At 44.2% G+C, this 15569-nt stretch overlaps 1 protein-coding gene across 2 annotated transcripts; it reads left to right on the forward strand.

The window, feature by feature from the left end:
* Positions 1-264: 264 nt before the first annotated feature.
* Positions 265-14704, forward strand: rnf122 (ring finger protein 122). 2 transcript variants are annotated; one of them, XM_056419989.1, is made up of 6 exons: positions 265-589; positions 7877-8033; positions 11796-11841; positions 11938-11979; positions 12112-12194; positions 13222-14704. In XM_056419989.1, the coding sequence occupies exons 1-6, from the start codon at positions 565-567 to the stop codon at positions 13334-13336; spliced, it is 468 nt and encodes a 155-aa protein (XP_056275964.1). In that variant the 5' UTR covers positions 265-564; the 3' UTR covers positions 13337-14704. The 2 variants fall into 2 exon arrangements, with proteins under 2 accessions (XP_056275964.1, XP_056275965.1); XM_056419990.1 differs by lacking the exon at positions 265-589 and adding an exon at positions 6658-6740.
* Positions 14705-15569: the final 865 nt, after the last annotated feature.

The raw sequence follows: 15569 nt of genomic DNA on the forward strand, positions 1-15569 counted from the left end.
CATATTCACAAGGAAACGGGAAACTTGGTGGCAGGAACCAGCAGCCCGTCCGGCCAGGCCGTCACAACACGCGCCGACCGAGGCCGCCCGGCGATTGGTCCCCGCGCACGTCGGTCTGCGTCTGCAGGGGGCGGGACTAGGCAAATGCAGCCAGTGCTGTGGTTCCTCACACAGATGCTGCCGCTGGGTCAGTGTTATGCCGTCTATTAATAATAACAGAGTGGAAACAGCCCCAGCGAGGAGAGGGAGAACAACGGGGGGAAATCCACATCACCATTTCTCCCTTTTTATGTCCCAGTCTGCAGGGATGCACCGCACTGTGTGACATCGGATAACCCCCCTCCAACTACCGACAGGAGGGACAAAACAACCTGCTTCTCATCTACCTTTTTATCGGTCTTTTTTCATTTTAATTTATTTATTTTTACAGGTGCCATTGTCTCGTTCACACAGTCACTGGCTCAACTCGGGCACTTTATTGCGGGCATCCATCTGCACCGGAGCTGCGGCTTATTGGTAAATACGACTCGGATCCCGCCGGCAAGGACTCCCTCTGGTGCATTGATGCACCCATTTCAGTGGTGTAACGGTGAGCAGTCCTTTCATATCGTTAGGCCTCTGAGGTAACGTGCAATGTACAGCCTGCCAATCTCTCGCAGCCCTGGTATCATAGAGATAGATTGCAGTCGCTCTCTTTTTCTAAATGTAGATATTTCACCTCATACAAAAAACAAACAAAAACAGTCCTATTATTAGACTTGTGGGGACATAAATAATCCATAAGCACTGTACTAACATGTCATAAATGGTTTATAACGCAGTGTGATGTAGTTATAGATGTAATCAGAATAAGTGTAGTAATGTATTTGTCAACAACTTTAACTCCAGCTGTGAGCACCCAGAGGTGGAGGCCCACAGATAATGAATGCAATATGTCTTCAAGTGAGAAATCATAATAGCTGACACATACTGTAAAGTAAAACACTGTTTTGTTGTGTGGTTTTCTCTTCATTTATAGAGATGCAACCATTAGGCGATGAATCGATTTGTCGATTGGGAGAAAATGAATCAGAGACTGTTATTATAACTCATTTATTATTTGTTACAAGCAAAGATGGCTCCTCACATGTGATGATTTGCATCTTTTCTTTGTCATGTGTGGCAGTAAACGGGACGAATCAGGTCGACTACAACGAGCTGAATGAATACGTCACCTTGTGCTGTGGGAAACTAGGATGACCATTTTCCAAAATGTTTCACAGACAAACAATGAATAGATTAAGATTTTACGCAGAGTAATAGATCAATAAAATAAAACTTCCATTATAGAATGTTTTAAATCATTATTACAATGTGCTGTGTACTGCTTATCAATGCTAAATAGAGAGGTTTTAGGTTTTACCCCTTTTCTGATTATATGTTAAGATACCACATACAATTAATACTCCATAAATGGCTGTTGTTTGGCCCTGAATCACATGTTAAAACAACAATTATCTGAATGTTTAATCAATTTGAGCATTGAATAGTAGAATACTAGACTAATCAATAGCATCCTTTACTTCAATGTAAATTAATTCCGGCTGAGAGCCACACAGGTGGTCTTTGTGCTCTCTGGGTAACATGTTGCCTCTCATCTGACGCGATCTGCAGCCTCACAATCTTCACGGCCGCGACCAATTATCTCCCAAAGCCCAAAAAGACTGAACAACTTTCTCTGTCTTGTTTGAAAACCTGCCGTCTGCATGTCCGGAGGCGCGTCTCAAATGCTCTAAACAAAATGAATGCCTTCGTGGCGCTGGGCCGGTGGGCCGGTGGGTCGTTGTCACGGTGAAACCTGGTGAAGATGATGATGGATTAGTCGTCTCTCTTTTCCTCTTTGACGATGTGAGAGCAGGACTGGTGTGTTCAGACAAGAACAATTACTCATTTTGTGCTACACACACACATACACACACACACACACACACTCACACACACACACTCACACACTCACTCACTATCAAAGAGTGACGTTCTGCTGGAATAATGAAGGCAGCCACACAGCACAGTGCTGAGTATCTGTGATCATGTGTTTGTGACACATTATCATGCATATGATGAGGAGCTTCTTCTTCTCCTCCCCCTTCTTCTCCTTCTTTTCCTCTTTCCTCTTCCTTCTTCTCCTTCTCCTTCTTCTATTCCTTCTCCCCTCTCTTCTCCTTCTCCTCCTCCTCCTTCTCCTTTGTCTTCTCCTCTTTCTTCTCCTCCTCCTCCTTTTCCTTCTTCTCCTCCTTATCTTCCTTCTTTTCCTTTTCCTCCTTCTCCTCTGTCTCCTCTCCCTTCTTCTTCTTCTCCTTCTTTTCCTCTTTCATCCTCCTTCTCCTTCTCATTCTATTCCTTCTCCCCTCTCTTCTCCTCCTCCTTCTTCTCCTTTGTCTTGTCCTCTTTCTTCTCCTCCTTCTCTTCCTTTTCCTCCGTCTCCTCTCCCTTCTTCTTCTTCTTCTTCTTCTTCTTCTTCTTCTCTTCTTCTTCTCCTTCAGCAGTCATGCAGTCTTGAGTGTTTCCCCTCCATGTGAACTGTTGAATATTTGATGTGAGGTTCTTTAATGTGAGGAGCAGCAGCTTTGTGAGCGTATTAAGGACTGAACCCTGCCAGGCGTCTCCTTGTGATGCTTCCTCAAAGCTTCCTCAAAGCTTCCTCAAAGATTCCTCAAAGATTCCTCAACATATTTTACAAATCGCGGAGAAACTTTCCTCTTTTTGAACAACACTCAAAATGAGAACTTTCCGCTACAGGCTGTAGCCTTCATCCGTTTTTACCCCCAGCATCTGCTGCTCTTGGGGCGCCATGGCAACGGGCCGCCTTCTGAGTGCCAACATATAATATATAATATATAGGTCAGTGGTCATGCACCCAAAGCAAAATACCATGAGAGCTGTCTGCTCTCCATGCACACAGAGGTGGAGGGGGGAGACGTGAGCATCCATCCATACAGACAGATGGGACATGATACACACACACACACACACACACACACACACACACCTGAATACAAATGAGCCAGACTTTGTGAGTCTGCAGCAGCTTCACAGGTGATTTGTGCCATCAGCTGAACAGTGACATGAATAAAGGAACATGTGCCCCCCCCCCCTCCTCCTCCTCCTCCTCCTCCTCCTCCTCTTTGTGCAGCAGACTGTTTGACAGGATGAAAAGATGGAGAACATGAGGTCTATGTCTACGTATTTGTCTGTTTGAGTGCATGTTCTCGTCCCCGTGCGGGTCCAAACCGCCCGTGTTGACACTTGTGATATATGAGTACGGTGGAGCTGACACCATGGAGCTTTACTGTTTACATGTTGTTGTTGTTGTTGTTTAATGGTGGATCATGATAAAATGTTCAAACGGTGGACTGTTTTTAGGCACGAGAGTTTTTGGCACAACTTCACCTTTACTTACACCCCCTCGTAAAATATTATCAGCCAACTGCACTTAAAGTACCAAAAGTACTCATTCTGCGGATTGAATACCCCCGTGACTGATTTATTAATACATAACTTTATTAGATGTACAGAGCTTCGAGGTGAATCTAGTTTTAACTAGTTTCTAGAGAGGAGAGAATAGGCCTTTTAGACAAGTCTATATATATAGAGATTATTTTACTTCTCACATATCTGTGGATCTTTGAGAAATATTGGATACTCCTACCGCTTTGATCTCAAACAATTATTTGAATCAAACCGTCTCTTTTGGAGGTTCTGTTGAAACCTCACGGACAACGGACATGACAAAGGGCCCCAACTAGACTCTGACTTACTGGAAAGGATCACAAGCCGTAACGATAGGTAACACCTGGTTTCACATTTTTTATTTAACAAAATATTACAGCGTATAAAAAAGACTTCTGAAATTAGATTTTGACCCAAATGTATTTACAGAAATTTGACTGGAGTGTGACATTTGGTGTTTTCCCTTTAAAAACTGTATTCAGTCTGGACTCCTGACCTCTTGATGTGTGAGGTGCTGGCTTTGTGTCCTTCAGTTCGTGTTTACGAACGTTGGAGCTCTCCGGCAGCGACCGCCTCTCGCTGAGCAAACTCATTTGCCGGATGTGCAGCCACCACAGCCCTTGTCAAATGGAGCGTCGCGGTGAAACTACGAGGCTCATAGTATTGATCCTCTCGCGCTGCAATTTCCACTGAGAGGCGTGAGAAATGTCAAATAGAAATGTCAATGTGTCACTTTGGCTGCGGGACGGAACCGAAATACCAGAATCTATAAACAGGAAAAGAGTTTGTGCAAGAAAATAATACCCATCACATGCCTGTGGACCCAGTCACTGTCTCCATCATCCATCCATCCATCCATCTGTCTATCCATCTGTCTATCCATCCATACATCCGTTTGTTTTTGTGAGACTACCCTCCCTTCGTCCATCTATTCATCCATCCATCCATTTGTTTTTGTGAGACTATCCCCTCCTCCGTCCATCTATCCATCCATCCATCCTTTTTTTTCGTGAGACTATCCCTCCCTCCGTCCATCCATCTATCCATCCATTCATCCGGTTTTTTTCGTGAGACTATCCCTCCTTTGGATCATGGGAGGAATATGGGAGGATCATGGGAGGATCATGGGAGGTTCATGGGAGGATCATGGGAGGTTCATGGGAGGATCATGGGAGGATCATGGGAGGATCATGGGAGGTTCATGGGAGGAACATGGGAGGATCATGGGAAGATCATGGGAGGTTCATGGGAGGATCATGGGAGGTTCATGGGAGGAACATGGGAGGATCATGGGAGGATCATGGGAGGTTCATGGGAGGATCATGGGAGGATCATGGGAGGATCATGGGAGGTTCATGGGAGGAACATGGGAGGATCATGGGAGGTTCATGGGAGGATCATGGGAGGATCATGGGAGGATCATGGGAGGATCATGGGAGGTTCATGGGAGGATCATGGGAGGATCATGGGAGGTTCATGGGAGGAACATGGGAGGATCATGGGAGGTTCATGGGAGGATCATGGGAGGATCATGGGAGGATCATGGGAGGAACATGGGAGGATCATGGGAGGAACATGGGAGGTTCATGGGAGGATCATGGGAGGATCATGGGAGGTTCATGGGAGGATCATGGGAGGATCATGGGAGGAACATGGGAGGATCATGGGAGGATCATGGGAGGTTCATGGGAGGATCATGGGAGGATCATGGGAGGTTCATGGGAGGAACATGGGAGGATCATGGGAGGATCATGGGAGGTTCATGGGAGGAACATGGGAGGTTCATGGGAGGATCATGGGAGGATCATGGGAGGAACATGGGAGGATCATGGGAGGTTCATGGGAGGAACATGGGAGGATCATGGGAGGATCATGGGAGGATCATGGGAGGTTCATGGGAGGATCATGGGAGGAACATGGGAGGATCATGGGAGGATCATGGGAGGATCATGGGAGGAACATGGGAGGAACATGGGAGGATCATGGGAGGAACATGGGAGGATCATGGGAGGATCATGGGAGGAACATGGGAGGATCATGGGAGGAACATGGGAGGATCATGGGAGGAACATGGGAGGATCATGGGAGGATCATGGGAGGAACATGGGAGGATCATGGGAGGAACATGGGAGGTTCATGGGAGGAACATGGGAGGATCATGGGAGGATCATGGGAGGAACATGGGAGGATCATGGGAGGTTCATGGGAGGAACATGGGAGGAACATGGGGCACAAAAGCAGAGTAACTGGTGCTTCTGGCTCCTAACATGTCGTACACTGTGTTTCTCCCGTGAGATAAGTTGCCGCGGTGACACCTGGAAGAGTTGTGATTTCTCTATTATGATGAAACAAGACACAAACATGTGTTTGTTGTCATTCAGCGGCTGTAGTTTTAGATTCTCCCTCTGCGGCTCACGGCCTCCTCTTCCCGTTCTGACGTGGAGAGGTCGATATCAGCAGACCGCGATGACTCCTTCGTTAGCTCCGATTCGCTATCGCTCACTGGGTCAGTGTGACCCCGATCTCACAAAGCCCCCTCTCACACGCAGATACCGACTCCTCATTGCTCATGCAGACACACACCGCACAAGAGTCCTCTCTGTGTCTCTCTGTCTAATCAACAGCTGCTTCTCCGCGTTCTGGGAATTCGTGGTTCTGCTCGATTAATATGTACATAACAAATAACATTGGAAACACGCCGTTGTCCAATACACACGCATTGCGCAGCATGTCCAGTGATCATGGCCACACCAAAAGCTTTTTCCCGTCGGCAGTCGGGCTCATCAATGGAGCCCGGGTCCCCCACTGACTGACTCTGTCACCCCCAGGACTCGTGTTGATTGTTGTTTGTCATGTCTGTCATGTCTAAATGTTGCACCTTCCGCCAAAAAAAATTCTCATTTGTGTAAACATTCCTGGCAATAAACCTGTTTCTGATTCTGATTCTGATTTGTTCTTCAAGCCTGCCCCTCCCCCACCTCTGACCTTGACTGCAAATAGCAGCGCAACAGTGATAATCTATTTCACGGTAAAACAAACACGCACAGTGTTGAGGCACCGCGAGGAGGACGACACAGAGACGGCGGGGCGGGGTAATGAACGTACCATCTGTTGCGATCGGAGCACGCACCAAAGTTATTCCTAAAAGCACCCAGTGCAGGACATGAAAACAGTTATTGTTAGTTTACATGGACACGAATACAGATTCTGCTGCCATTTCAATCGAATTGCAGTCGCTGATTCTCTAGCGCGTGAGTCCGAAAACAAATTAACTCGATTTCATCAGCGTCTTAAAAACATGATTCGCTTCAATGAGGCTGGCTGAGCGAATCAGATCTTTCTCTCGTCCGCGGCGAGCTGCTCTCGTCCGTCCACCGCCTTCACTGGCCGGCTATCGGACACAGACGTGTGTTATATGAGATACAGCCGTGAAGCTCGGATACCGCCTCGAGAGGGTTCTACATGTTTAAGTGCAGTGGTCGTCTTTCTCTACATCTTTTCCTCAGCCTTTGTGTCTGTGCGTGTGTGTGTGTGTGTGTGTGTGTGTGTGTGTGTGTGTGTGTGTGTGTGTGTGTGTGTGTGTGTGTGCGTGTGGGTGTGTGTGTGTGTAAAGCTTCCACTTCTGACTTCCATTTGAGGAGGGCATAGCTGGCCCTCAGCTGGCCACAAACAATGGACTACTTTAAATACCGTGGACAGTTGCGTTCAGCTGTGTTTAGAGAGGCGTTAACATGAAGTCCAGAGACGGAACGAGTTCTATTTGATTTAGATCGAAGCTTCAAACCCAAATTTTTTTACAAAAGCGGTCCTCTCCTGTTTCCTTCAAATTAGAACCGTACTGATTTTTTACATTTTATTCTAAAATATAAAGCCGACTCGTGCCTCAGATCTTTGGAGGCCTTCTGGCTGTTCCAAAGTCGTGGCTGGAAACTAAAGGTGACCGTGCTTTTGCCATCAGGACCCCTCGGCTTTGGAACCGCTCTGCTTGAGGAGACGAGCCTCGTAGAATCAGTAATTTCTTTTAAATCACTATAAGCCCACTTTTACAGACTGGCTTTTATGTGATGTCGTCGCTGTCGTTGTTGTTTTTACTCAATTATTTTACTAAACTATTTTATTTAATGCATTTATTAGTTTATCTTTTGTTTCATCCATTTTGAGCCTCATTGTTGATCTTTCTGTTGTTTTATTGCTTTTGGTGCTTCCTCTGTTACAGCCCTTTGTAAACTCTGTCTTTAAAGGTGCTACATAAATAAAGCTAATGTTATTTTTATTATTATATATTCTTGCATGAAGCAGTTTCCAGCCGTCGTGTTTCTGTTTTTTTCTCTAGCTAACGTCTTCATGCAAATGCATTTTAAATGTCCCCTCCTCCGTCTGTGTTCAGGGTGCTTCTGTGGTCTGGGACTGGTTTACTCCAACAAGTCGTGCACCATGCCGCCCATCACCTTCCAGGACCTGCCTCTCAACATCTACATGGTCATCTTTGGGACGGGCATCTTTGTCTTCATCCTGAGTCTCATCTTCTGCTGTTACTTCATCAGGTGAGGGGCGACAGACACAGAAATAAGAGACTAAGACTAACGCTCACAAGGGCAACGCCAACAAGCTGATTAAAAGGGATAATGCTCATCATCTTCACCATCGAATTATCGTGCATTAGTATGCTAACATTTTCTCACTTGCATATTACACAAAGCACAGCTGAGAGTTTTGCAGATCATAAACAACATCTAGACCTAATGGTGGAGGTGGGGGGTCATGATTATATGAACAACATTTTATAGCAATCCATCTAATATATCGATATTTCCATCTGATATTTCCGTGTGTAGAGACACAGTGAGCGAGGGAGGGAAGGAGGAGGAGGAGAGGGGGGAGAGAATAAAAGAGGAACGGGGTGACCTCTCCCACTGTTGACTGTAAACTCCCCGATGAGCTGAATGGACGTTTGTGTCTGAAGGACGGGATATGAGGCAACAGGAAGCCGCCCGCCACAATGTGTGAGGACGGCAGCGAGCAGAGCTGCAGAGCGGCTCAGAATAAACTCGACCTGAATAGCGCAGCACAGTGGGAGGACACGGAAAAACATCACACGTGCACAACATCTCATAAGGAAGCGGCAACACCTGCAGAGGGCCGCTGTTTTTATTTCTTTTTTCTTTTGAATCTGAGCTGTTTTGGGAACATCTGCATTTGGATGCATCCTGAGGGACTATTGTTGGTGTTGTGTGTGATTTTGAATTGCCTCTTCTCAAAATGTTAAACTGTTTGGAAAAACGTGTCTGTCGGCTGGAGGCATACGGAGCAACCAACATATTTATAATATGCATTTTGTCGCTGGTATCCAGAAGATGTTGTGCATTTCCCTCCTGGCAGTCTGGACAATTTCTAGAATTACACATAAATGATTTCCCACAGCAGCACCAAGTGGCATAGATGAATGTGCAAACAACAACAACAACAACTTCTAAATAACTTTAACACATAGTTTACTCTTGACTGCAAAACGCCAGCAGACAAAAGAACATCTGGACCAAGTACACCATGTTTACTATCAGGATATTTAAAGTGGCACGAAGCCGTGAAAGTAGGGGAGCATCTTTAGAGAAGGCTCCGGCTGCACAGCGATCCGAGAGCATCCTTTAGACTCCACACATTTCAATAGATCTGTGACTAGCAAAAACAAAATGTTGAGCAGCAAACAACTTGAGTTAACTAATGGGATCAATTAATTGGACTCTAAGGCAAATATGAAGGAAATCTTTTTAAAAGACCCCCAAAAAACAGGTATAAATTTAGAGAGGTTTTAAAATTTCTGTAATCACGAATGTTTTGTTTGACCCGAGCTCGGCACTTAACTTAACGAGCTCGGATCCGTCCCGTTTCTCTTGAAGCACTTGCCCGTGAATCATAACCTATGAGTCACTTCCTTTCGGCCCCATTAACATGCTGAAGGTATGCTCGGGTAGGAGTGTGATTGTGAATTCATTTATAGACCGGGTGATTCATCAGATGAATACTGAGTGATGAATGTCATCCTCTGTTGGCGGGCAGGCGTCCCATTATACACTCAGACAGGCTGTCTGTAAATCATGTGTGTCTGGGAGTTTGGGATGCTGGATTTTATTTAACATCACGGTGACTGTCTCAATTTGCCGATGTGAGACTCCCCCTTTAATCATGAAATGCACAGCGCGTTTATATCTTCTCAGCCTCCATCGTGGAACCGCTGTTGTTCTAATAGTGGCACAAGCTCGGGGTGTACACAGCGGTACCTGCAGTATACAGCAGTACAAAACCACGAGGGGGCCACAAAATATCACCTCTTAATTATACCCCAACGTGCTCTAACGGCACTATGTCTGCGTTCAGGGTTTTCTCGCATTAACATTTATGTAAGAACTGCAGTCAAGTACAATTTTGGGGTATTTTTACTTTTGTTGTGTTTTTCAATGTTCTGCTACCTTATACTTTTACTGCGTTGCATTTCATAATGTACTTTTAAGTGCACAAAATTCATCTGATATCTTTAGCTACTAAGATTTTACAACACAAACTCATGATGAATTCATAAAATATTATAATTTGTTCCATTACCACTTTGAAATGAACACTTTTCTTTTTATTTCAACACTTAACTTTGCTGACAACACTGTACTTTTACTCTTAAGTGAAATTGTGAATGTAGGACTTTGAAGTACAAGATGTACTTCTTCCACCTCTGCAGCACAGTGACTGAGCGCAGAGATATTTAGCCACCAGATCCCACTTTTTGCCCGATTTGCAGATCCCCTGAAGGTCCAGACGCCAGCTTTTAAAGCTTAACACAGCTGTTCATTAACAGGAAGGATGTACGTGCCCAGTCACACTTCTAATATTCAGAGATGCCTCTTACTGTTCAACAAGTTTGTTTTCGAATGAGATTCCTTTGTTCTATAAAAGTTTGTCCCTGAAAATGTCCAAGCAGGAAAGATAAAATGTCCTTTTATAAGCAGCTAATATCGTTATTCAAGGAAATGACATAGTGTGCGATGAGCGATACACGCTTCCCTCGGCGGGGAAAGCCGCGGCTGGCTTCTAGTTGTTCGTGCCGATCATTCACACCTGTTGGATTCATTGTTGCTTCATACAATGAGAACCGGTCAGCAGAAGCTCTATGAGGATTTTTTTTTCCTATTCTTGCGGACCGAAATCCCAGACATGTGCCCCTTTTCACCCACTTCACATCATTCTCCAGGCATGGGAAACCCCATGCCTGGAGAATGATGTGCATCCTCACATTGTTCCGCGTGGAAGGTTGTTAGCGGCAATCAGCGTAAACGACAAACCGAGTTTATTTGCTGACAAACGCAGCAAATAAACTGCCATTTCCTGACTTTAATTCTCCTTTTTCTTCTTGTAAACATTCATCTTTCATGCTGGGACTGCATTTAGTCTCCGGCTCAAAATCACAGACAGCTACGGACATGGAGTCTATGTTTAATCGTGCAAAAGCAGGAGGCCAAAAATAACCAGCCGAAGCGACGCAGCGATAAAGATCTCCTCTCTATTGTTGGTTACGAGGGCGGTGCAGTGATTCCAAGACACTCAATAACTGTGTTTGTGCGTGGAAGTGTGTGTGTTCGCGTGTGAACAGTGTGCGCACGTGTTCAGCGGGGGAACACGTATTTGTGTGTGGATGTGTCGCTCGTTGAAAAGACAGTTAATTGCCGAAGCTTATCCCAGAATGTAACCACACCAACTTTAAACCTCGGCCTGATCCCAGACCTGCTGTTAGCTTAGAATAGACACACACATCTTTATCCCCGGGTAGACTCATGGAAGTCGTCACAATGAGCTCAAAGCAGCTCAAATACACTCTGCAGGATGAGGGATTTGCTTTCTACAGTTTATTTGCTGACAATACTTATTTGACTTTAAGCTGCACGAATCGGTATTTTCATATGGAGGATTTTAAAGGGGTCATCCACAGTGGAAGTAGGTTTTAGTGCATTGTTGTGATCACCCCTCTGTACTTTATACACTCTGAGGGAATACACTGTTCCAGAAGTATAGTCCAGAAGTATAAAAGAAAAATGTCATAAAGTAATGTATTCATCATGCAGAATGATGGCCCTTGTGAGTGCTATATTATGATACATTATGTTATTGAATTATTAATGACAATAATAATGCTTTCATGTGTAAATAGCATTTTACTGTTGTCGTGTACTTAGCCTTTCCACTTTTTAAGGTTCTCTAATTAAGGTTCTACAGGTTGTAAACAGAGTAAATTATTAATGTGTTTTTATTTTCCTCCACAGCAAACTCCGGCACCAAGCGCAGAGTGAGCGGTTTGGATACAGAGAGGTAGAAGTCCCACGTTAATATTTAAGCACCCTTCAGGTCTGAATAATAATAAATGAACAAATCTGTCTGAAACACATTTTGTTTTTGATTCTCCAGGTGGTTTTAAAAGGAGATCCCAAAAAGTTGAATCTTCATGGCGTAAGCTTGTGGTTTTCATGTACAACTGCACTCATGTCAACAATGTTTTATCATATGAAACACACAACAAATGAAGAACGATGCACACAAAAGTCATTTAATAACCGTCCTCACTGTCTGTCACTCATGCAGCAGACGTGCGCCGTGTGTCTGGAGGACTTCAAAGTGAAAGATGAGCTGGGAGTGTTGCCATGCCAACATGCTTTCCACAGGAAGTAAGAGTCTCTGTTTTTATATTCTTACCTGCTTGGCACCCGCATGGGCTCGTCAAAACAACAGTGACCGTGTTAGATCTGCTACACAGACAATGTTGATTCATTCATGACTAAATCTCAGCATTGCAAGGGGGGGGGGCGTGGTCAGGGCAAGAGCGTACCCCAGCATGCACCTGGGTAGACGGCACTACGGGGAAGCATTCCAGATGTTTGTCAGGTGTCTAAAATTGTGATTTGTTCGCAGTTGTCTTGAATATGAGCATTTTGTCATACATCAATATAAATCAGAGGAGACTAAATGAAAGATAGGCATACAAATAATATCATTATTATATGTGACTTATTGGGCACAATGTAAACACGTCAAATGAAATGTGGATCACAGAGATCGGGGCAAACTCCGACTGGTGGAACGGGAAAACACTCGACTGCCCTCAGCCAGCTGATTGAGCTGGAGGCAGGAAAAGGAGAGAAACATAATCATGATTCATGAGCACAAATATGGTCGTCGATTAGACGGTCGCTCTCGAACTGCAGTTTCATGACGGTAGAACAATTCGAAGGGTTATGAACACGATAAAGAGAGACTTGAGTGATTGTCCGCCAGTAAAAGAAATAAATAATTTAATTCAGTTTATTTTATGTAGCCCAATCTAAAAAAATACGAATTTGATCCCTGACCTTTGACCTCGCATCGGATCAGAAAAACTCTTCATGGGGAAAAAGGGGAAGAACCCTTCGGGAGAGCAACAGAGGAGGATCCCTCTCCAGGATGAAGACATAGATGTCATGTGACCAGAAGGAATCATAACAGAGTTACATAAACACATTCAATGAGTATGACAGAGTGTATGAATAGTTCGTAGTCGGCATGGTCCATGATCCAAATACCATTGTTACAGATAATATGACCCAACAGTATATTGTGAATTTAGCTTCAAGCGTACGAGAAACACAACTTGTACTTGTTTTTTGGTTTTACATCGTGAAGTAAAAGCCCCCCTCCTGTCCGTGGCCTTGTGCTCAGGTGTCTGGTGAAGTGGCTGGAGGTGCGCTGCGTCTGCCCCATGTGCAACAAACCCATCGCCGGCCCCCCGGAGCAGCACCACAGCATCGGGACCCTTCTGGATGAACTGGTGTAACTTCTCCAGCACACTGCCAGCCCGGGCAGGACGCCGTGTCCCCCAGGCCAAGCCCGCTGATATATGGTAGCGAACCAACAGGAAGAGAGACACTGGTTTTTTGCCGTGGAAAACGCAGCAAAAGCGCCAACATGACGATAGTACGTTGGGGTAACCTAGTTACTACCCGGAGACGGACTCTGAAAGGATGCTGTTGCCTAGCGACCGTCTCCGAGATTGGCAACACGACACCTTGTGGCGTCTGAGAGAGATTATCTCCAGCCGCCCCCACACACACACACCACTCCGCCACTCTCCAACATCCCCCGCTCGGCCCCATCTTTCTCTCGTTGCCTCGAGTCGGGTTAATGACGCCATCGAGGAAGGGTTTTTCATTTTTCACGACGCCGTGGACAAGCGAGTGGTGAGGGAGGACGGCGCCGGGTAAGAGGCGCCGATCCCCTCCAAGCATGTACGAGTGTTATTTTTCACTGATGTGAAATAATGTCAATATGTCAGATGATGTCATTATAGCGAAATTCTTTCAGACGAGACACAAACAAAAGATATAATTCAACATCCCCGACTGAGCACGAGAACACTTTGACAGTTTAAAATTTTTTAAGACTATAAATGGGAAGTCACACTGGTTCAAGAAACATGATGGAAAACATGGATTCGGGCATCATCAGCGGGACTTAAATTATTCATCCAAGGAGCTCAAGCTGCTGTCCTCGTTTAGCAAATGTCAAACCAATTGAATCGTTGCTTACAATGTGCTGCTGATACTGACACGTCCTGCCTTTCACTGTAACTGTTTGATTCTTTGTTGAAATATGTTTATTTTCTTTTCTTTAAAAACAAATTGCACTTTAAATTCACACAAAAAAACACACACACAAAAACAGCCATTGTTGTTCTAAAATACTAGGAGTAAGGCTTTGCCTGCAGTTTCCAGGGGATCACAGTCTGTGAAGTACCCGAGACGCTGCTTCATCTGAAGAGAAGGGAGGCAGCGGTCCCTCGGGGTTGTGAATTCATCTCGGAGCTTTCATACATCTCTGTGGCATTATTCCTGAGATTCAGTTTTTACATTCCTCTGTTGTAGTTTTTCCATTTTTTTGGTGTGATTTACAGCTGTTCAGAAAGCGAAACACTGCCTAAAATTGAGCACAAAAACTCACAAAGCACATTGTCCAGACACTGACGGCACCTGCACTGTAATTAAGAGCCAAACACGCACGTGAGTGCTGTTGAATTCACATGCCACGAAAAGGAAAGTGTCTACGAGGTTTGTTCACTCTCATTCTGGCCACATTCCAGATTTTGTAACCGAAGCAGATGTAAATAACTCTAAACAATAATAAATACAGTCGTGTGTTTTGTTCAGCTTCTCTTGTTTCTCTTTTGGTAGTCGTGTATCTGGCGCCACCATCAGGTGAAATACTGCATGAACATGTTTTAAATTATTCTGTCGAGATCACTGGCTCTCAACCTTTTTGGCTTTTGACTCTATAAAGCCGAACAATGCCTGAAGGAAAATGTTCCTTCTCAAATGCTTTAATGTGAGGAGGAATCCTTTTTTAAGTAACAGTGTGTCTTCTTTTTGTTGGTCCTGTCAAATATATGGTTATTATTCAGATTATTACTTTGATTATTATTATTATTATTATTATTATTATTATTATTATTATTCTAAATAAGAATGTCAGAGAATATTGATAAAAGGCCAAAAAGTTACTTAAATAAAACATTTTTTTTAAATATTAAGAATATTTTGGCTTTAAATGGTCAGATAACATATTTTTTTCTTTTCTTGTGGTGGTCTAGCCATGCAGATGTTTTATGACTGTTTTATTTGCACTGGAGATGTTATTTATTATTGTTAATTTACAATTTAAACTAACCGCAAGGCTCTAGACACCATGAAGAAAATTAGGACTTTTAAGTGTAAGAGCTAAAACGTTGTGAAAGTACAAAAAAACATTTTTAATCAAACCCAAGCAGTACGTATTGTGTTATTCTGGCAGTGTATGCGTTAAGTGTGTCGGGTATTGGTTTGACACTGCTGAATGCACATCAGCAAGCCTGCTGGATGATAAAAGACTAAAGCAAGACATAAATAAATAAATAAGAGTAGTAAATAATAGAGAGAGAAATAGTCACACATGAATATAATAAGTTCCATTCTCCCTGTCACAACAGAATAACTAATACATATGAATATCGTTATAGTTATGAAATACCTTGTTAC

The sequence above is a fragment of the Pseudoliparis swirei genome, chromosome 7 (genome assembly GCF_029220125.1).
Source record: "Pseudoliparis swirei isolate HS2019 ecotype Mariana Trench chromosome 7, NWPU_hadal_v1, whole genome shotgun sequence".
In the NCBI taxonomy this organism is placed as follows: Eukaryota; Metazoa; Chordata; class Actinopteri; order Perciformes; family Liparidae; genus Pseudoliparis; species Pseudoliparis swirei.